Source organism: Aegilops tauschii, chromosome 2, assembly GCF_002575655.3.
Source record: "Aegilops tauschii subsp. strangulata cultivar AL8/78 chromosome 2, Aet v6.0, whole genome shotgun sequence".
Classification (NCBI taxonomy): Eukaryota; Viridiplantae; Streptophyta; class Magnoliopsida; order Poales; family Poaceae; genus Aegilops; species Aegilops tauschii.
Genome location: NC_053036.3, coordinates 574,332,918 through 574,354,441, shown reverse-complemented (window position 1 = coordinate 574,354,441; position 21,524 = coordinate 574,332,918). Strand labels below are relative to the sequence as shown.

At 44.7% G+C, this 21,524-nt stretch overlaps 1 protein-coding gene across 3 annotated transcripts; it reads right to left on the bottom strand.

Moving 5' to 3' along the window:
- Nucleotides 1-976: 976 nt before the first annotated feature.
- Nucleotides 977-6,115, bottom strand: LOC109762328 (exopolygalacturonase). Of its 3 annotated transcripts, none has more exons than XM_045233315.2 (7): nt 5,766-6,115; nt 5,514-5,693; nt 3,755-3,820; nt 2,503-2,765; nt 2,251-2,388; nt 1,991-2,167; nt 977-1,876 (listed from the first exon to the last, which is right to left on the bottom strand). In XM_045233315.2, exons 4-7 carry the CDS (start codon nt 2,695-2,697, stop codon nt 1,139-1,141), a joined length of 1,248 nt encoding a protein of 415 aa, XP_045089250.1. In that variant the 5' UTR covers nt 2,698-2,765; nt 3,755-3,820; nt 5,514-5,693; nt 5,766-6,115; the 3' UTR covers nt 977-1,138. The 3 variants fall into 3 exon arrangements, with proteins under 3 accessions (XP_045089250.1, XP_040255731.1, XP_020176752.1); XM_040399797.3 differs by having other exon boundaries at nt 977-1,881; nt 3,755-3,817; nt 5,766-6,104; XM_020321163.4 differs by having other exon boundaries at nt 3,755-3,817; nt 5,766-6,104.
- Nucleotides 6,116-21,524: the final 15,409 nt, after the last annotated feature.

Here is a 21,524-nt window from a genome sequence, read left to right as displayed (position 1 = left end):
CATTCTATCATTCTAGACTGTATACATCGAATTTCTTGAAACTTCATTCTAGACTGTAAGTGTTTTTTTTCAGTCCAAACTCCAATCAATCGTTTTTTTTTTGGCTGGGACCTGGGAGGAGGTCTAGAGTACAACTACTTCAGTTTTATGTGTGATGGACATGATGGTAGCAAAAGTTGTTCTTGGCGTGTATAAGTATCAGATTACTACAGTAACCTCCACCATTGGGTTGTATAAGTATCAGATTACTACAGTATAACCGTCAAAGAAGAAAGCAATGATGGTACTAGTATATTTTGCAAATTTGTTTTTCCTTTGCCATTTACACGATCATGATTTCAGTCCAGTGTGCATGCTATACGAGAATGAGATATTATAATGTTTAGAAAAATTGAGACTACGGTGGTTTCTATGCAAAATCAGTCTTCCCCCTTAATCATTCTTTGCTTTTATTTTCCTGTAGCAGTTTCTATATATGTATGTAGTGTAATTCCAATGTGCACATAATTAGCATCTGTCTTCTCCGCCATCTTTATCGTTAAGAATCGCATTTATTGGGTTTACCTTGGGCACAACCGGATTACAGAAAAGGCATTCCCTGTGTTCTCGGTACTGTTTTGTTTCTGCTACAAACAGTCGTCTTTGTAATCCCAAGTAGTAATGATAAAACCACAGATTACTACAGTATACAATACTCCAGTGTCTTTTTATTAACTTTTCTGTTCGATCACTGCATCTTTCATCTTTTTTAATGTACCCCCCAGATATGCGGGATCATCAGTGGCATGCTCTTCTCTCTATGTATTGTGGTTGAAAGTGGTATGCAAGTTACACACATATTCTACTTGCACTTCCTGTACCCGGATATGTTGACTTGGCATGGCCAAGTCAGCGGGCGTCTGAGGGCTCGAGGTAGCGCCGACTTAGCCAACCTCAAGCCGTCAGATTCCCAGGATGCGTCACTACAGTGCAGCGCTACAATAACAGATTCCCCATTTCGAGCACATAGCATTCTAAGCAACAGGAAACAACAAATTCGTCTAGGAATTAGGAAACATTGATTAATTAGATTAGTAGAAGAAGAAAAGGAGAACTAAATTAAGGTCGCACCAGCATCCACCAGAATCAAATTGGCCGACTAGGCGCATGGTTCTGGGTGCTGGTAGCCAACGTACGTGGCCATGGCGTTCTCGCACTTCGACGAGGAGCCTCCCTCTCCCATGTACTTCAGGTCGACGTCCTGCAGCACGACGCCCTGGCACGGCACGCCGCACCGGAGCAGCACGGCCACCGGCATCGACGACGTCCCCTTGATGTTCTTGAACGTGATGTCCTTGAGGGTGACCCCGGAGACGTGTTTGTGCTCGCAGTCGTAGTAAGGGCAGTACTTCTGGTCGATGATGATGGGGTTCTGCACGTCCTTCATCACCATGTTCTCAAACAGCATGTGCGCGGCCAGGCTCTTGGTAGGGGAGTTCTCCCACGTCTTGATCCGGACGCCGTTCATGGTGCCCACGAAGGTCATGTTCCTGACGTGGACGCGGGTGACGTCACCCTCGTCCACGTACCGTCCAAGGCTGCCGATGCTCATGCCGTGCCCTGGGCCGCAGTGGACGCGGGCGATGTCGATGTTGTCGCTCCCTTGGCCGATGGAGATGCAGTCGTCGCCGGTGCTGATGCGGGTGTCGGAGATCACCACGCCCGTGCTTCGCTCGATGTGGATGCCATCTGTGTTTGGGCTGTTCTCGGGCGCGTTGATCTGGATGTTTATCAACTTCATATTCTTACTCTGCAGCAGTGCGATGTGGAAGAACTTGCTGTTTACCGACTTGATGTCCCGCACCACCGTGTTCTGGTTGTTCACGAACAGCACGCTCTGCACTCCAGCAATTTAGACATGTGGATCGCACATACTTAGTGACTGCCGGTGAAGTGATCAAGTGCAAGATGATATTCCACTTATGTGTAACGAAATCGGATGGATACTCACAATGGGGAGGACTTTGCAGTCCTTTCGGATGGGACACTTGTTGAAGGGCCAGGAGGCGGCGCCCTGGCCATTGATGATGGCATTGTTCTGTCCGGCCACGGTGAGGTCTTTCACCCACCCAAACTCGATCCAGTCGTTGCCAAAACGCCTCAGATCCGTCGCCGCCTTGAGCGTCCCCTGCACAAGCATATAAAATGACTCCCCTTTTTCCCTGCCGTGTCGTGCTTGCACTGCAAAATTATAACTACACAACTGCTTGCCTGGAGCAAGAAAGTGATGGCGGAGGCTTTGCAGGGACCATGGAACTTCGTCGGCCCGATGTAGTACGTCCCCGGCGGGATCAACAGCGTCACCGTGCCAGATGCCCCGCACGCTGCCTTCCATGCTGCCATCAACGCCTGCACACCAACACCAAGGTAGCGATCGATTACAACATAGTTCGAGCACGACAACAAAGAAAGAAAGAAATTAGAACACCAACCAAGCAATCTATTGAGGAACTGGATACATACTTTGGTATCGTCGTTGGTGCCGTTGCCTTCAGCGCCGAAGTTCTTGGCATTGTAGGTAGCCAAACCCCCATGGTACGACGACATCGGGAGTAGTTGTGCCACAGTCACGTTCTTGGCCACGGCCTCAAGGCCGCAGCAGGGAGAGACAACACAGAGCATGAGGATGACAACCAGCAGCGGTGGCCACACCTCCATGATCGACTTAGCTAGCTAGCTAGCTCCTCACCCGTGACCTCAGCAATGCAGTGATGGAGCCAGGATGTCTGACATGGGTATGCAGAGTCAATTGTTTTCTCTAATGCAACAATTTAACACATAAAAGTTCACGACACCGACAATGAAACTGTAAACTGTTATTTATAGTGACATCACCTCAATTGCGAAATTGCTCCTCAAAATTCAATCAATTGATCAAACCTATACACTAAATAAATTAATAAATTAAGGATCATACTCTATTCTCAATTGGATGAAAATCTCAAAAATTCTAAGAAATTGAGAAGACTAGTTGAATGTCCATGAGTTGCCTTAGAATAGAAACCTGTTGTGAAAAATAACTAAAGTCATAATCCGAATTTGTGGAGATTATATTTAACTTCTACCCCTCTTATGATCAACAAACACCCTGACAACCAACCAAACTGTAAGATAAATAATCCAAATTTTTGGGAACATACTGTGCAAGTAATTTAATCAACAGAATAATACTACTCTTTATAACCACACGTTGGAAACATACTATTCGGATGCAACCACACTTTACTACATTTTTCCGCTCCAATCCAAGCTACATGCTTCCTAGTTCCTATCTCAGCCAAAGCAACAATGTCAGGTCAATTCTACTTTGATATTCTTAGCTGCATGTGAGTCTGAAGCCCAATATTCGATTGCCTTGTATGATAGCTTTTCAAGAGAAGCTTCATCATCACTTGTGCAGAAAGTAGAAACATAATATGATAGTCAACATCCCTTGTAGCAGTGTAGCGTAATTTCACGTAGTGATATGCTACTACTTACTGCATAGTCAGCAAGAGAAACATAGTAGGGAACTGATTATCTATATAGCACTCCATGACCAAGGAATCAATTGGTAGATTACTTGATTATAAGTTGTTGCATAATTTCTTGAGTGTGCTAACTGTGTTGGCCCTTTTATTGTCACTAATTATGATATAGCAATGGTTGAGGATCATGCACATATATTTTGTTTTCCATGACTGGCAACAAAAACCACAAGAGATCTTGCACTCACCTTTGTGGAGGACTGGCTCATGCAGAATAGGATGAATATGACCATCCAAACCTCAACCTTTCCCTGCTACCCCAAAGAGAATTAGGAAGATCAGAACATCATTTAGGCAAAGTCCTCAAATAGACATTTACAAGGCCATGCTAATAATATTATTAACATATCGATCTGAATCACTCAAGTTTAAAGCATACTCTGCTTTTATCATTTAGGAATATCGATCTGAGTATGATTTATATCTATTATTAGTGGATTATGTTTTAACCTCACTGTTCTGGCATTAATATTTGGCAGCTATTTTACGAACATATAAACATACCTTAATTAACATATGTGACCCGACGTAATGCATTTAATATAAAAGATACAGATTTACTTTGCCTTTTAGCACCCCTCACCAATTCATGCTTTTAAAGAAAGCTTTATTTGATATATTTTTTCTGAAACATATGACACCTTCCTTTACAAATAGGAGCAGATGATACTCCTACATTAGATATGATAATCGATTCCTTGACTTATATAGCTACTGCACCCCGTGGAGATCCTAATGCCACTGAGATATGTCTAAAAAGATAGGAAGGTTAAGCGAATGTGAAATAAATGGCAGCATGGATAAAGTAGGACCAAAGGTTTAGAGCTGGAAGAGTGCCGGCCAGCTGCCGAGTTTCTAGCTGCTAATGATTTTAACACTGACCAAGTTCATGTAATTGTGGCATCTCTGTATCAAAAGGATGCAGAAGAGGTGAGTCTCACAGTACAGTACGCCAGAGGTGAGTCTCTGGATAAAGTAGGACCAAAGGTTTAGAGCTGGAAGAGTGCCGGCCAGCTGCCGAGTTTCTAGCTGCTAATGATTTTAACACTGACCAAGTTCATGTAATTGTGGCATCTCTGTATCAAAAGGATGCAGAAGAGGTGAGTCTCACAGTACAGTACGCCAGAGGTGAGTCTCTGGATAAAGTAGGACCAAAGGTTTAGAGCTGGAAGAGTGCCGGCCAGCTGCCGAGTTTCTAGCTGCTAATGATTTTAACACTGACCAAGTTCATGTAATTGTGGCATCTCTGTATCAAAAGGATGCAGAAGAGGTGAGTCTCACAGTACAGTACGCCAAATTTAACACAGTACAGTACACCTTCCTTTAGCTCTTATGCAAACTTTATTTGCAAAATATTATATTACTTCCTCCGTTCACAAATATAAGATGTTCTAACTTTTTTATGAATCGGATGTGTATACACACGTTTAGTGTGTTTGTTCACTCATTTCAGTCCGTATATAGTCTATATTGAATATCCAAAACATCCTATATTTGTGAACGGAGGGAGTAATAAGCTGTGGAAATTCCTTATGCTGTCAATGTGGCCAACCTGAAACTGATATGATATTTGTAGGATTCGACCATTAGTCTCTTACTTTTCTCATGTGTTTGTTTCTCTGCTGTCGGACAATTGACAGAGTAAAGAATGCAACAGCAGCTCAGCTCGATGTTTCAGATATTGGGAGTCTTTAAAATCTTGTTTCACAGGTATTTTGATTGATATTTATAGCTCTCTAGTGAACGAGTACTACTTTTCATCACGGTTCATATCACTACCAGACTTGTGACAAAATAAAGCCATATTATGTTTCATTATTATGCTTAACTTTTCATGTACAACACTAAACGTCTGCAGTTCAAGATATACATTTCTGCTCTCTCTTGTCAAGAGAATGTATTGGTTGCTGCAGTTCAAGAAATCAAAATGATCGGAGCTCCACTTACCACGCGGCACCGTGCGGAACCGCGAGCAGCACGGCGCTGGATCAGCTCAGCTTGGAGTCCGCCGGCGGCAATGGAGTTGGCCTCGGGCGCCGCGAGTGTTGTGCGAATCCAGTCCCACGGAGCTGCGCGTGCCTCGCCCACGCCAAGGGTAAGGCAGGTCGGCGGGCTCCGGTCGCTGGACTGGAGGGAGGGAGGCAAGATGTGAAAAAAAAGAGGCAAGTGAGGAGGACGTGAGGCAGGAGTTCGCAGTACCTCTTTGAAGTGGTGGAGGAGATAACCACCCTGACTTGCTGCACGTTCGGCGGTTGCCATGATCGAGCTGACCGGCGGTTACCTGCGAGGTACGGCTCGACGACTGAAATCTGAGCAGCGGATGGGGGAGGCGGCACTGGGTACGGGGAAGCATCGCACCCGTGGTCGGGGGTAGCGGCGTGCTGGGAGCTGCGGGAGGCGGCGCGGCGGCCGGCGGCCGGCGGGGAAGGGGAAGGGGATCGCGGGAGGAGACACGGGAGGAGGCGGAGGGGAGACGAGCTTGGTGGGATTTTTTTTCCTAAGGAATTCGTGGGATTGTTTTCGTTGTACTATCCACTCGGTTTTTTTCCGGCAGAATGACTGTTCCACGATTTTTTTAAACTAGTAAGCGTACACGTGCAACGCATTTATAATCGTATAAAGATTTTCTGAGTCATCATACTTATTTTGAATCTTAATTCGGAAAAAATTCCCTCGACCGGCTGATTTTGTGGCCTCATCCGCCACCTTATTCGCACAACACGTGCCCCACATGACGTGCCCTTGACAACTTCTGCAACATCATCAACATTGCAGAAGTTTCTCCCGTAACATCAGCTATGTTGTAAAAAGATGAAGATGAATAATTATTTTTGCAAGAAAACCTGCTACAAAAAAATCCGCAACAAAACCTGAGTTGCACAAAAAATTATGCAACAAAATCTCTGTTGCAGAAATTTTCTGCAACAAGACCTATGTTGCAATGATGGAGGGCGCTGACACGCCAGATCTGACAACCCGCAAGCCAGCCGATTTTTAAAAAAAATCAGCCAACAAACGTGTAGCACGCCTCATCTTAATTTGAACTAAATATAGCTTTTGCAGATATTTTTTTCCATATGAGCGTCATATCTCAATGGACTTCTCAACCATACAGACTTACACACACATAGACAACATCTTGATCATCGGCTCTGGATCCATATACAACAAAATGTGAAAGTAAGTTAAACAATGAGCATATTTGATCTATTATCATAACACCATCCTTTACGGAAGCAACAAACCATGTGTATTTAGCTTTGATATATAACCATTATTTCTCCTTATATCTTAAGCTTAATCATATCTTCGTCGATGCTATGCACCTTGAGTGCAAACCACTAAATTAGAAACCGTCAAAGTATCAATAAATAGGGTACACAATTAACCTTGCAAAATGCATCTCCATGTATCACAATCTATAGACACAGTGTTACCATGACTTTGTGTAACCACAACAATTAATGATATATTACATATAGAAAAAATACATAATCGTGAAGCTCCCCATGCCCACGAATCACCTCAAGTCCTTGTAAGGCAGAAAAAATACACTAACAAAAATGAAAATGAAAATGAAAATAGAATAACTGAAAGTAGCCTTCAACATGTGGTGAGACGTTGTACCTCCTGCACAAAGAGGAGATGTAAATCTAAAAGAAGAAATGCCAAACAAATTAGATAGTAAGGAAACAAGTAATAAACAATTGTATATTTCACATATACTATAGTAGCCTCAAACATTTTTATCCCTCCAAAACGGAGTAGAATATTAAAGCCCATAGCGAAAAAAGTAATGTATCAAAGCACATATGTCCCAAGCTCATGCAGCCGTGCACTATACTACTCATCCATATGCGAGCATCGGCAACAAGCACACACGCGATCATTAGCGTTCCAACTTCCAACCAGCAGCAGTGGCATCTCCCGCGATTCATTCATATATTTCGACTTTGCAGGAGAAGTAGATTAGGCCTCCTGAATCTTGACTCACCCATGGTAAGCACAAGTTGGAGGCATAATAATCCCCTAATTTAAATGGGGCACCACATTCCTTTTATATAAATGCTTTAAATAAGTATGTAAGAACATAAAGTAATTTCATTCTTGTATGGATGCAGACTACAATAGAGGCTACAAAAATGAAATATAAAGGGAACACTTAATATTGTTTTTGCCGAGACAATTACCAGACAAAATCGGAAGTAATAAGCAATAAGAATAATTAGGCATGCAGAACATATATATAGAAAAACATTTAGCAAGCTCGGAGGACTCATTCTACTACAGCAATAACAACGAGTTGAGCTAAACCTGACAGGTACAGACATTGTGCATCTCTACTGACATAATTCAATGAAAGCACATTACAAAGCCCATTGAAAGTAAATTTCATTGTCAAGCTCAAGCCTGGAATGAAATTTGACAACTCAACTCATCCTAAGAAGACAATTTATATCCGCAACACCAATCATATTACTTAAAAATACACAAATAATTTTGATGATGAGAGTTTTTATCTATTCTCATAATTTCATATTTTTAAAACCCGCATACGATAGGTGCTAACTTCGATCTGTAAGAATTATTCGGACTCACCAACAAATCATCACACTTAGGATCATCCTCATATAGTTTTTCAATGCACCTCCTGTGTAGAGCTTTGCGCAAGAAAAAACAACAAACAATAGTTTATTAACTGAATAAAGAGTTAAATGCTTGTTTAGCTTCAAGCGGCCGCAGAATGATGTTACCTATCAGAGATGAGTACATATATGAATTTACTTGATCAGAAAAGAGTACATATATGAAGTTACTGATCCGGCTGCTGAATGTTAGCATGACGATATTCATGTACTGATCAATATCTAGGAAGCAAGCAGTAAAAAATAAACAAATAATAGTTCAAGTTGTGGACTGCAAATTGCATTTTGGGAGTAGTTCATGTAAAAAGGATGGATATTTGCATCTGGTTACCATAGGTGAATGCTGAAACAAAGAACCTGTGAACTATTTGTATTCAAGGCAGGAGGGTAGAAAACTTCTGCGGCCTTCTTTCATATGGATACCATCCAAGTTGTGATTATCATATGCTTTAACCCTTAGAAAGGCCTGCAAAAGGAGAACCAAGGAGACCATCACGTCACACATGAGTTCGTAATAAACTGAATGTTGTTACCTTGTTGAGAAAAGGTGTTGGGAATCGTAGCATAATTTTAAAATTTCCTACGCTCACCAAGATGCATCTATGGAGTATACTAGCAACGAGGGGAAAGGAGTGCATCTACATACCCTTGTAGATCGCGAGCGGAAGCGTTCCAATGAACGTGGATGACGGAGTCGTACTCGTCGTGATCCGAATCACCGATGACCGAGTGCCGAACGGACGGCACCTCCGCGTTCAACACACGCACGGTGCAGCGACGTCTCCTCCTTCTTGATCCAGCAAGGGGGAAGGAGAGGTTGATGGAGATCCAGCAGCACGACGGCGTGGTGGTGGATGTAGCGGGATGCCGGCAGGGCTTCGCCGAGCATATACGAGAGAGAGGTGTTGCAGGGGGAGGGGGAGGCACCCAAGGCTGTAATTTTGCTGCCCTCCCTCCCCCCCTATATATAGGCCCCCTTGGGAGGGGGGCGCCGGCCAAACCCATCTAGGGTGGGGGGGCGGCGGCCAGGGGGGTGCCTTGCCCCCCAAGGCAAGTGGGAAGCCCCCCCCACCCTAGGGTTCCCAACCCTAGGCGCATGGGGGGAGGCCCATGGGGGGGGCGCCCAGCCCACTAGGGGCTGGTTCCCTTCCCACTTCAGCCCACGGGGCCCTCCGGGATAGGTGGCCCCACCCGGTGGACCCCCGGCACCCTTCCGGTGGTCCCGGTACAATACCGGTAACCCCCGAAACTTTCCCGGTGGCCGAAACTTGAGTTTCTATATATAATTCTTTACCTCCGGACCATTCCGGAACTCCTCGTGACGTCCGGGATCTCATCTGAGACTCCGAACAACTTTCGGGTTTCCGCATACACATATCTCTACAACCCTAGCGTCACCGAACCTTAAGTGTGTAGACCCTACGGGTTCGGGAGACATGCAGACATGACCGAGACGCCTCTCCGGTCAATAACCAACAGCGGGATCTGGATACCCATGTTGGCTCCCACATGTTCCACGATGATCTCATCGGATGAACCACGATGTCGAGGATTCAATCAATCTCGTATGCAATTCCCTTTGTCAATCGGTATGTTACTTGCCCGAGATTCGATCGTCGGCATCCCAATACCTTGTTCAATCTCGTTACCGACAAGTCTCTTTACTCGTACCGCAATGCATGATCCCGTGACTAATGCCTTAGTCACATTGAGCTCATTATGATGATGCATTACCGAGTGGGCCCAGAGATACCTCTCCGTCACACGGAGTGACAAATCCCAGTCTCGATCCGTGCCAACCCAACAGATACTTTCGGAGATACCCGTAGTGCGCCTTTATAGTCACCCAGTTACGTTGTGACGTTTGGCACACCCAAAGTACTCCTACGGTATCCGGGAGTTGCACGATCTCATGGTCTAAGGAAAAGATACTTGACATTGGAAAAGCTCTAGCAAACGAAACTACACGATCTTTTATGCTATGCTTAGGATTGGGTCTTGTCCATCACATCATTCTCCTAATGATGTGATCCCGTTATCAATGACATCCAATGTCCATAGTCAGGAAACCATGACTATCTGTTGATCAACGAGCTAGTCAACTAGAGGCTTACTAGGGACATGTTGTGGTCTATGTATTCACACATGTATTACGATTTCCGGACAATACAATTATAGCATGAACAATAGACAATTACCATGAACAAAGAAATATAATAATAACCATTTATTATTGCCTCTAGGGCATATTTCCAACAGTCTCCCACTTGCACTAGAGTCAGTAATCCAGTTACATTGTGATGAATCGAACACCCATTGCGTCCTGGTGTTGATCATGTTTTGCTCTAGGGAGAGGTTTAGTCAACGGATCTGCTACATTCAGGTCCGTATGTACTTTACAAATATCTATGTCTCCATTTTGAACACTTTCACGAATGGAGTTGAAGCGACGTTTGATATGCCTGGTCTTCCTGTGAAATCTGGGCTCCTTCGCAAGTGCAATAGCTCCAGTGTTGTCACAGAAGAGAGTCATCGGGCCCGACGCATTGGGAATCACCCCTAGGTCGGTAATGAACTCCTTCATCCAGACTGCTTCCTGTGCTGCCTCCGAGGCTGCCATGTACTCCGCTTCACATGTAGATCCCGCCACGACGCTTTGCTTGCAACTGCACCAGCTTACTGCTCCTCCATTCAAAATATACACGTATCCGGTTTGTGACTTTGAGTCATCCAGATCTGTGTCGGAGCTAGCGTCGACGTAACCCTTTACGACGAGCTCTTCGTCACCTCCATAAACGAGAAACATATCCTTGGTCCTTTTCAGGTACTTTAGGATATTCTTGACCGCTGTCCAGTGTTCCATGCCGGGATTGCTTTGGTACCTTCCTACCAAACTTACGGCAAGGTTTACATCAGGTCTGGTACACAGCATGGCATACATAATAGACCCTATGGCCGAGGCATAGGGGATGACACTCATCTTTTCTATATCTTCTGCCGTGGTCGGGCATTGAGCCGTGCTCAATTGCACACCTTGCAATACAGGCAAGAACCCCTTCTTGGACTTATCCATATTGAACTTCTTCAATATCTTGTCAAGGTATGTACTCTGTGAAAGACCAATGAGGCGTCTCGATCTATCTCTATAGATCTTGATGCCTAATATATAAGCAGCTTCTCCAAGGTCCTTCATTGAAAAACACTTATTCAAATAGGCCTTTATATTTTCCAAGAATTCTATATCATTTTCCATCAATAATATGTCATCCACATATAATAAGAGAAATGCTACAGAGCTCCCACTCACTTTCTTGTAAACACAGGCTTCTACATAAGTCTGTGTAAACCCAAACGCTTTGATCATCTCATCAAAGCGAATGTTCCAACTCCGAGATGCTTGCACCAGCCCATAGATTGAGCGCTGGAGCTTGCATACTTTGTTAGCATTCTTAGGATCGACAAAACCTTCCGGCTGCATCATATACAACTCTTCCTTAAGGAAGCCGTTAAGGAATGCCGTTTTGACGTCCATCTGCCATATCTCATAATCATAGTATGCGGCAATTGCTAACATGATTCGGACGGACTTTAGCTTCGCTACGGGTGAGAAAGTCTCATCGTAGTCAACCCCTTGAACTTGTCGATAACCCTTAGCGACAAGTCGAGCTTTGTAGATGGTCACATTACCATCCGAGTCCGTCTTCTTCTTAAAGATCCATTTGTTTTCTATGGCTCGCCGATCATCGGGCAAGTCAGTCAAAGTCCATACTTCGTTTTCATACATGGATCCTATCTCGGATTTCATGGCTTCAAGCCATTTGTCGGAATCTGGGCCCGCCATCGCTTCTTCATAGTTCGAAGGTTCACCGTTGTCTAACAACATGATTTCCAGGACAGGGTTGCCGTACCACTCTGGTGCGGAACGTGTCCTTGTGGACCTACGAAGTTCAGTAGTAACTTGATCCGAAGCTTCATGATCATCATCATTAACTTCCTCGCCAGTCGGTGTAGGCACCACAGGAACATCTTCCCGCACTGCGCTACTTTCCGGTACGAAAGGGGTGACTATCACCTCATCAAGTTCCACTTTCCTCCCACTCAATTCTTTCGAGAGAAACTCCTTCTCCAGAAAGGACCCGTTCTTGGCAACGAAGATCTTGCCTTCGGATCTGAGGTAGAAGGTATACCCAATGGTTTCCTTAGGGTATCCTATGAAGACGCATTTTTCCGATTTGGGTTCGAGCTTTTCAGGTTGAAGTTTCTTGACATAAGCATCGCATCCCCAAACTTTTAGAAATGACAGCTTAGGTTTCTTTCCAAACCATAATTCATACGGTGTCGTCTCAACGGATTTCGACGGTGCCCTATTTAAAGTGAATGCGGCAGTCTCTAAAGCATAGCCCCAAAATGAGAGCGGTAAATCGGTAAGAGACATCATAGATCGCACCATATCCAATAGAGTGCGATTACGACGTTCGGACACACCGTTTCTCTGAGGTGTTCCAGGCGGCGTGAGTTGTGAAACTATTCCACATTTCCTTAAGTGTGCACCAAACTCGTGACTTAAATATTCTCCACCACGATCTGATCGTAAGAATTTTACTTTTCTGTCACGTTGATTCTCAACCTCACTCTGAAATTCCTTGAACTTTTCAAAGGTTTCAGACTTGTGTTTCATTAGGTAGACATACCCATATCTACTTAAGTCATCAGTGAGAGTGAGAACATAACGATATCCTCCGCGAGCCTCAACACTCATTGGACCGCACACATCGGTATGTATGATTTCCAATAAGTTGGTTGCTCGCTCCATTGTTCCGGAGAACGGAGTCTTGGTCATCTTACCCATGAGGCATGGTTCGCACGTGTCAAATGATTCGTAATCAAGAGACTCCAAAAGTCCATCTGCATGGAGCTTCTTCATGCGCTTGACACCAATGTGACCAAGGCGGCAGTGCCACAAGTATGTGGGACTATCGTTATCAACTTTACATCTTTTGGTATTCACACTATGAATATGTGTAACATCACGTTCGAGATTCATCAAAAATAAACCATTGACCAGCGGGGCATGACCATAAAACATATCTCTCAAATAAATAGAACAACCATTATTCTCGGATTTAAATGAGTAGCCATCTCGAATTAAACGAGATCCAGATACAATGTTCATGCTCAAAGCTGGCACTAAATAACAATTATTGAGGTTTAAAACTAATCCCGTGGGTAGATGCAGAGGTAGCGTGCCGACGGCGATCACATCGACCTTGGAACCATTCCCGACGCGCATCGTCACCTCGTCCTTCGCCAGTCTCCGTTTATTCCGTAGTTCCTGTTTTGAGTTACAAATATGAGCAACCGCACCCGTATCAAATACCCAGGAGCTACTACGAGTACTGGTAAGGTACACATCAATTACATGTATATCACATATACCTTTAGTGTTGCCGGCCTTCTTGTCCGCTAAGTACTTGGGGCAGTTCCGCTTCCAGTGACCACTTCCCTTGCAATAAAAGCACTCAGTTTCAGGCTTGGGTCCATTCTTTGACTTCTTCCCAGTAACTGGTTTACCGGGCGCGGCAACTCCCTTGCCGTCCTTCTTGAAGTTCTTCTTACCCTTGCCCTTCTTGAACTTAGTGGTTTTATTCACCATCAACACTTGATGTTCTTTTCTGATCTCCACCTCCGCTGATTTCAGCATTGAATATATCTCAGGAATGGTCTTTTCCATCCCCTGCATATTGAAGTTCATCACAAAGCTCTTGTAGCTTGGTGGAAGCGACTGGAGGATTCTGTCAATGACCGCGTCATCCGGGAGATTAACTCCCAGCTGAGTCAAGCGGTTGTGCAACCCAGACATTCTGAGTATGTGCTCACTAACAGAACTATTCTCCTCCATTTTACAGCTGAAGAACTTGTCGGAGACTTCATATCTCTCGACCCGGGCATGAGCTTGAAAAACTAGTTTCAACTCCTCGAACATCTCATATGCTCCATGTTTCTCAAAACGCTTTTGGAGACCCGGTTCTAGGCTGTAAAGCATGCCGCACTGAACGAGGGAGTAATCATCAGCACGCTGCTGCCAAGCATTCATAACGTCTTGGTTCTCTGGGATTGGTGCTTCGCCTAGCGGTGCTTCTAAGACATAATCTTTCTTGGCTACTATGAGGATGATCCTCAGGTTCCGGACCCAGTCCGTATAGTTGCTGCCATCATCTTTCAGCTTGGTTTTCTCTAGGAACGCGTTGAAATTGAGGACAACGTTGGCCATTTGATCTACAAGACATAGTGTAAAGATTTTAGACTAAGTTCATGATAATTAAGTTCATCTAATCAAATTACTCAATGAACTCCCACTCAGATAGACATCCCTCTAGTTATCTAAGTGAAACATGATCCGAGTTAACTAGGCCGTGTCCGATCATCACGTGAGACGGACTAGTCAAGATCGGTGAACATCTCCATGTTGATCGTATCTTCTATACGACTCATGCTCGACCTTTCGGTCCTCCGTGTTCCGAGGCCATGTCTGTACATGCTAGGCTCGTCAAGTCAACCTAAGTGTATTGCGTGTGTTCCGAGGCCATGTCTGTACATGCTAGGCTTGTCAACACCCGTTGTATGCGAACGTTAGAATCTATCACACCCGATCATCACGTGGTGCTTCGAAACAACGAACCTTCGCAACGGTGCACAGTTAGGGGGAACACTTTTATTGAAATTATCATAAGGGATCATCTTACTTACTACCGTCGTTCTAAGCAAATAAGATGCAAAAACATGATAAACATCACATGCAATCAAATAGTGACATGATATGGCCAATATCATCATGCTCCTTTGATCTCCATCTTCGGGGCACCATGATCATCTTCGTCACCGGCATGACACCATGATCTCCATCATCATGATCTCCATCATCGTGTCTTCATGAAGTCGTCACGCCAACGATTACTTCTACTTCTATGGCTAACGCGTTTAGCAACAAAGTAAAGTAATTTACATGGCGTTATTCAATGACACGCATGTCATGCAAAATAATAAAGACAACTCCTATGGCTCCTGCCGGTTGTCATACTCATCGACATGCAAGTCGTGATTCCTATTACAAGAATATGATCAATCTCATACATCACATATATCATTCATCACATCTTCTGGCCATATCACATCACATAACACATGCTGCAAAAACAAGTTAGACGTCCTCTAATTGTTGTTGGAAGTTTTTACGTGGTTTGTAGGTTTCTAGCAAGAACGTTTCTTACCTACGTATGACCACAACGTGATTTGCCAATTTCTATTTACCCTTCATAAGGACCCTTTTCATCGAATCCGTTCCGACTAAAGTAGGAGAGACAGACACCCGCTAGCCACCTTATGCAACTAGTGCATGTCAGTCGGTGGAACCTGTCTCACGTAAGCGTACGTGTAAGGTCGGTCCGGGCCGCTTCATCCTACAATGCCCCCGAAACAAGAAACGACTAGTAGCGGCAAGAAGAATTGGCAACATCAACGCCCACAACTACTTTGTGTTCTACTCGTGCATAGTAACTACGCATAGGCCTGGCTCATGATGCCACTGTTGGGAATCGTAGCATAATTTTAAAATTTCCTACGCTCACCAAGATGCATCTATGGAGTATACTAGCAACGAGGGGAAAGGAGTGCATCTACATACCCTTGTAGATCGCGAGCGGAAGCGTTCCAATGAACGTGGATGACGGAGTCGTACTCGCCGTGATCCGAATCACCGATGACCGAGTGCCGAACGGACGGCACCTCCGCGTTCAACACACGTACGGTGTAGCGACGTCTCCTCCTTCTTGATCCAGCAAGGGGGAAGGAGAGGTTGATGGAGATCCAGCAGCACGACGGCGTGGTGGTGGATGTAGCGGGATGCCGGCAGGGCTTCGCCGAGCATATACGAGAGAGAGAGGTGTTGCAGGGGGAGGGGGAGGCGCCCAAGGCTGTAATTTTGCTGCCCTCCCTCCCCCCCTATATATAGGCCCCCTTGGGAGGGGGGCGCCGGCCAAACCCATCTAGGGTGGGGGGGGCGGTGGCCAGGGGGGTGCCTTGCCCCCCAAGGCAAGTGGGAAGCCCCCCACCCTAGGGTTCCCAACCCTAGGCGCATGGGGGGAGGCCCATGGGGGGGCGCCCAGCCCACTAGGGGCTGGTTCCCTTCCCACTTCAGCCCACGGGGCCCTCCGGGATAGGTGGCCCCACCCGGTGGACCCCCGGGACCCTTCCGGTGGTCCCGGTGCAATACCGGTAACCCCCGAAACTTTCCCGGTGGCCGAAACTTGACTTCCTATATATAATTCTTTACCTCCGGACCATTCCGGAACTCCTCGTGACGTCCGGGATCTCATCCGGGACTCCGAACAACTTTCGGGTTTCCGCATACACATATCTCTACAACCCTAGCGTCACCGAACCTTAAGTGTGTAGACCCTACGGGTTCGGGAGACATGCAGACATGACCGAGACGCCTCTCCGGTCAATAACCAACAGCGGGATCTGGATACCCATGTTGGCTCCCACATGTTCCACGATCATCTCATCGGATGAACCACGATGTCGAGGATTCAATCAATCCCGTATGCAATTCCCTTTGTCAATCGGTATGTTACTTGCCCGAGATTCGATCGTCGGTATCCCAATACCTTGTTCAATCTCATTACCGGCAAGTCTCTTTACTCGTACCGCAATGCATGATCCCGTGACTAACGCCTTAGTCACATTGAGCTCATTATGATGATGCATTACCGAGTGGGCCCAGAGATACCTCTCCGTCACACGGAGTGACAAATCCCAGTCTCGATCCGTGCCAACCCAACAGATACTTTCGGAGATACCCGTAGTGCGCCTTTATAGTCACCTAGTTATGTTGTGACGTTTGGCACACCCAAAGTACTCCTACGGTATCCGGGAGTTGCACGATCTCATGGTCTAAGGAAAAGATACTTGACATTGGAAAAGCTCTAGCAAACGAAACTACACGATCTTTTATGCTATGCTTAGGATTGGGTCTTGTCCATCACATCATTCTCCTAATGATGTGATCCCGTTATCAATGACATCCAATGTCCATAGTCAGGAAACCATGACTATCTGTTGATCAACGAGCTAGTCAACTAGAGGCTTACTAGGGACATGTTGTGGTCTATGTATTCACACATGTATTACGATTTCCGGACAATACAATTATAGCATGAACAATAGACAATTACCATGAACAAAGAAATATAATAATAACCATTTATTATTGCCTCTAGGGCATATTTCCAATAAAAGGTACCTTTAGGTCTGTAGGGAAATAATTATCCATAAACTATTCCAACAACTTGACAGTTACTCATACATCTCTTCACCTAAGAAGAAGGAATTATGAATCAGACACCCCATTATTTCAAATCTTCCTCTGAGAAATCACAACAGAATTACTTAGCACACAGTTTCAGAAGAACTAATAGGCACATTTTTGTAAATTTCTCGAGGGGTCATGGTCCCGTCGCTGCAAAAATCTTGCATGGTTTGCAAAAAAACAGAATAATCATCGTCGCTCATGTAAGGGCATGCCTGCAGTCATGAGGTAATCAAATATCAAATTAGCAACCGCGGGCAAACACAAGGAGCAACCATGAGATTTTTTTCAGCACCTTCAGTCTGGAAAGAAAATCCATTGGTTTTTGTAGCAAGGGGTTGACAAGAAGGCCTTTGACATCAGCATCTACATTGCCATTGCCTTCGACGGGGCTACAACCTTCAGTAAAGTTCAGGAAGCTCTGTTTAACTCTAGCCCAGCCCTAGGATAGTTTCAATGCCGCCTCTATGCAGTTTTCAGGGTAGATGTTCCTTTTTTCAGCATCAAGGTCAGCACTGCATTTGGGAATTGTATTAATGTGATCAACAAGACAGCCATACCGACATCTGATAGAGACAACTTATTCAGAACATAAGTACCTGCTTTTTAAATCTCGGTCATGGTCTTCATGAAGTCTTGGTACACGTCGTTGGGGAGGTTGTATAGTTTCCAGCAACATTATTTACCTTTCACAGAAGGGAGCAAAAGAATACAGGTCTTGACAAACTCCATCTGCTTGATGCCCTTGAATGCGTGCGGGAGCAGTGGGAAGAGGTTCCGCCCACGCGTCACCAGGCTTTGCCGTCTTTTTGCTGGTTAGTGAGCCGGGCCCTCCCGACGGCCTTATCAGTGTCGGAAACGGTGGAGAAGAGCTGCCACCGAACTCACCTGCAACCGCAACCGCCGCCATCGCAGATCCGTTCGCCTACGCATCTTCCCAGCATCGACAGAAGTGTCAGCGTCCTCCCTGAGCTCCTCCATGTCGCCTTGCTCTGCCGCAAGCCGTCGCCTTCAATGGATCCGGTGAGATCCGCGGCCGACACCTGGATCCCCACATCCCCGACTACCTCGAGCCACGTGACCCGCACTCCCGCACGGCCCAGCATTCGCAGTTATGGAGAGGTTGGTGTGCATTAGGCGGTGGCTGAGAGGTGGAGCACCGGGCGGCGAGCTGCTCCCAAGGACGGCAGCGGGGGCGCCTGATTGTAGCGCCTGTAAATTTTTAGATGATCCACGACGAGGCTTCGTGTGCATGCATTTGAGTTTAGAAGCGGCAGGAGGCAGGATATGATGCATAGAAGGAAACCATTTGCGTGATTACAGGATGAGGATCATTGCCTTCCCTGATTGTAGGGAAGGCGGGATCACAGCGAGCGCAGCCTCTCGTGGTGGAGTACCGTCAGTCGTTGGAAATTGCTAAGTGCACATCATAGAGGTATTAGATTAATGATGGCTGTTAGATTTAGACTTGTGGGCTTAATCGTGTGGTGCTGATTTGTTGGTGCGTATTGTGGGACTAATTATGGGGTGCACGTAAGAAAATTCTTGTTTGATTGTTTAATAGTAGTGGAGAAAACGGACTTCAGCCAATAATGGCTGCTCCACAAAATATGTACTTCACTGTAAAGAAATACTTCCTCCGTCCCATAGTACTCCCTCCGTTTCAAAATATAGTGCTTTCTCTATTCTAGTACTTCAACTTTGACCATAAATTTAACTAACGAGACCGACTGCGGCGGAAGCAAGAGTTATACCAATGAATTTGTATTCAAAAGAAGTTTTCAATTATATGATTTTTTCTCCCGCCGCAGTCGGTCTCGTTGGTTAAATTTATGGTCAAAATTGGACCCCGGAAAGCGCGGGCGCACTATATTTTAAAAATGGAGGGAGTATAAGAGTGTAGCCACTCTTATATTATGGGACGGAGGAAGTATAACATAGGAAAATTTCTATGTCAACTTCACGTGCTTTCTGGAGCAAACAACATTTTACAAGACACTTCATATGGGGCTTGAAGCAACAGGCGACACGCGAGCTATGGGAGGCCGCCAAGGCCCTTGCCGTGAGTCATAGAATCGACTAGGACACGCTGCAGCAGCACTTGCACTACCTTCCTCAAACTCATCACGGTATGCATCCCATCCTCCTCTAGTCTAATTCAGGCTGATCCTTTTCTAAAAATAGATTGTGTTCGCTCTCAAAGCAAAATCATGGTTGTTTTTTACCTGGAAAAAACATGGTTGTTTTTATCTATGTGTTTCTCTTGGTCCTACGTTGTGCGTGCACTGTGCGGGATGAGTGTGCATAGAATCTGAATTTTGCATGATCTCGATGAGATTATTATGGTATGTTTATGCCAGGAACTTGATGTTTTTCTATTGGTTCGACACGATTTGGTTTTGTGCTTGGTGCATGAAATAGCTGGATACTGCTAAAGGAATTAATTTTCATGCACTTTTTAGGAGTTAGCAGAGCCTGGATGATATGTATCATAATTTTTTGGTATGCCACGTATGCTTGTGCCTAACAATCTTATCCACTTTAAACCATGTCATCTCTAAGCCCAAAAGTGTCCAGCCGGAGCTACAACATTACTACATAGGTAAGGTGAGGAGTATGTAATTAAATAGGTATATTTTTATAGGGGCTAAATTAAAAATGGTTACTTCTTAACTATGCAGGGCAATGTATTGATATATCCGTATAGCATTTCTTCGAGGCTTTAAATGTATTCCTACACCACTTTTTCATCGGGTTGAGGAACTACTTAATATGTTTTTTATTTTTCTTCTAAATTTAAGTCTACGATGGTTAGGCTAATATAACTGGATTCATACTTCACTGCAACTTTAGACAGGGACTTGCACCTACAATTGCAAACAAGTTATGTAGATGCAAACTCCTGCGTGATTAATTTTGTGCATATGGCTGGTTCTGCTTGCTTTATGTTTGGTAATAGTTGCTAATAATTATTTGCTCTTTTTTACGGTAATTTGAATCCATGTTGTGTTGCTTAGTTCACTTGCCCTTGTAATTTTTCAAACAGATCATGGCAATGCAACTTCTTTGCACACTTACATATACTTGGTTCAAGCTTAAATTGAACTTTCATTAGTTCATGTTGTGACAGTTGATTCAACTTCTCTTTTGCCTTTGGTCTCTCATTGTTGGCATTGTGCTATCTTTTCTTCTGTTGCATCCCATACGCCTGTACTTAAAGATGCAATAGAAGCTTATTTTTGCTGGTTGTAAGATTCGTTTTTGCATGCCACATTGTTAATTTAGTTAGAGCTTTTGAAAATGGCAATGAAAGGCAGTGATATGGACATCTAGGTGACGCATTGAACTACAAAATAAGCAAAAAAGCTTTAAACGAATTACAGAGCAACCAACAAAAAAAGGCGTAGTGAGCATGTTTTCCCTTTTTTACACAGTATAGACGCTGACGCTCATACATACGCACATAGAATCTCTCTTATAAACACACGCGCGCACACCCTACCCCTATAAACACCTCCGAGAGACTGAGTCGACATATCATTTTGAGAGTCACCACAGGTGCCTTCGTAGTCAATGGGAACATCTCCTCCCACTGAATGAATATCGCCAAAAAGTCTGAAATAAATGCAGGAAAATGCGAGTACCAATGCCAAGTTTTATGACTTAAACCCTGATGGGTTGATTCCACCACAAAGAACCTAACCATCTGAGGTAGGCTCATTTTACGTATTCTTTCACTTCTAGTAGACTACATAAGTAACATGGGGAAATGATCATGTGGAAAACAAAACATTGTTAGCCAATCCCATTAGCCAGGGGTTGTGTCAAAGGAACGATTATCTGAATCCAATAAGCAGCTTTATAATCAGTGTCTTCTTTTTTATAGCAGCACAAACATTTTTTGCGCGAATATGCCATAGCATTGCACAAAATATGCAAGACCGA

Bases quoted from the DNA above. Each gene is read 5' to 3' on its own strand.
- LOC109762328 (XM_045233315.2), bottom strand. From the start codon at position 2,697: ATGGAGGTGTGGCCACCGCTGCTGGTTGTCATCCTCATGCTCTGTGTT. The intron at 2,389-2,502 runs GTATGTATCCAG...GTTGGTGTGCAG, and splicing joins GCACCAACGACGATACCAAA to GCGTTGATGGCAGCATGGAA. The intron at 2,168-2,250 runs GCAAGCAGTTGT...ATGCTTGTGCAG, and splicing joins CCATCACTTTCTTGCTCCAG to GGGACGCTCAAGGCGGCGAC.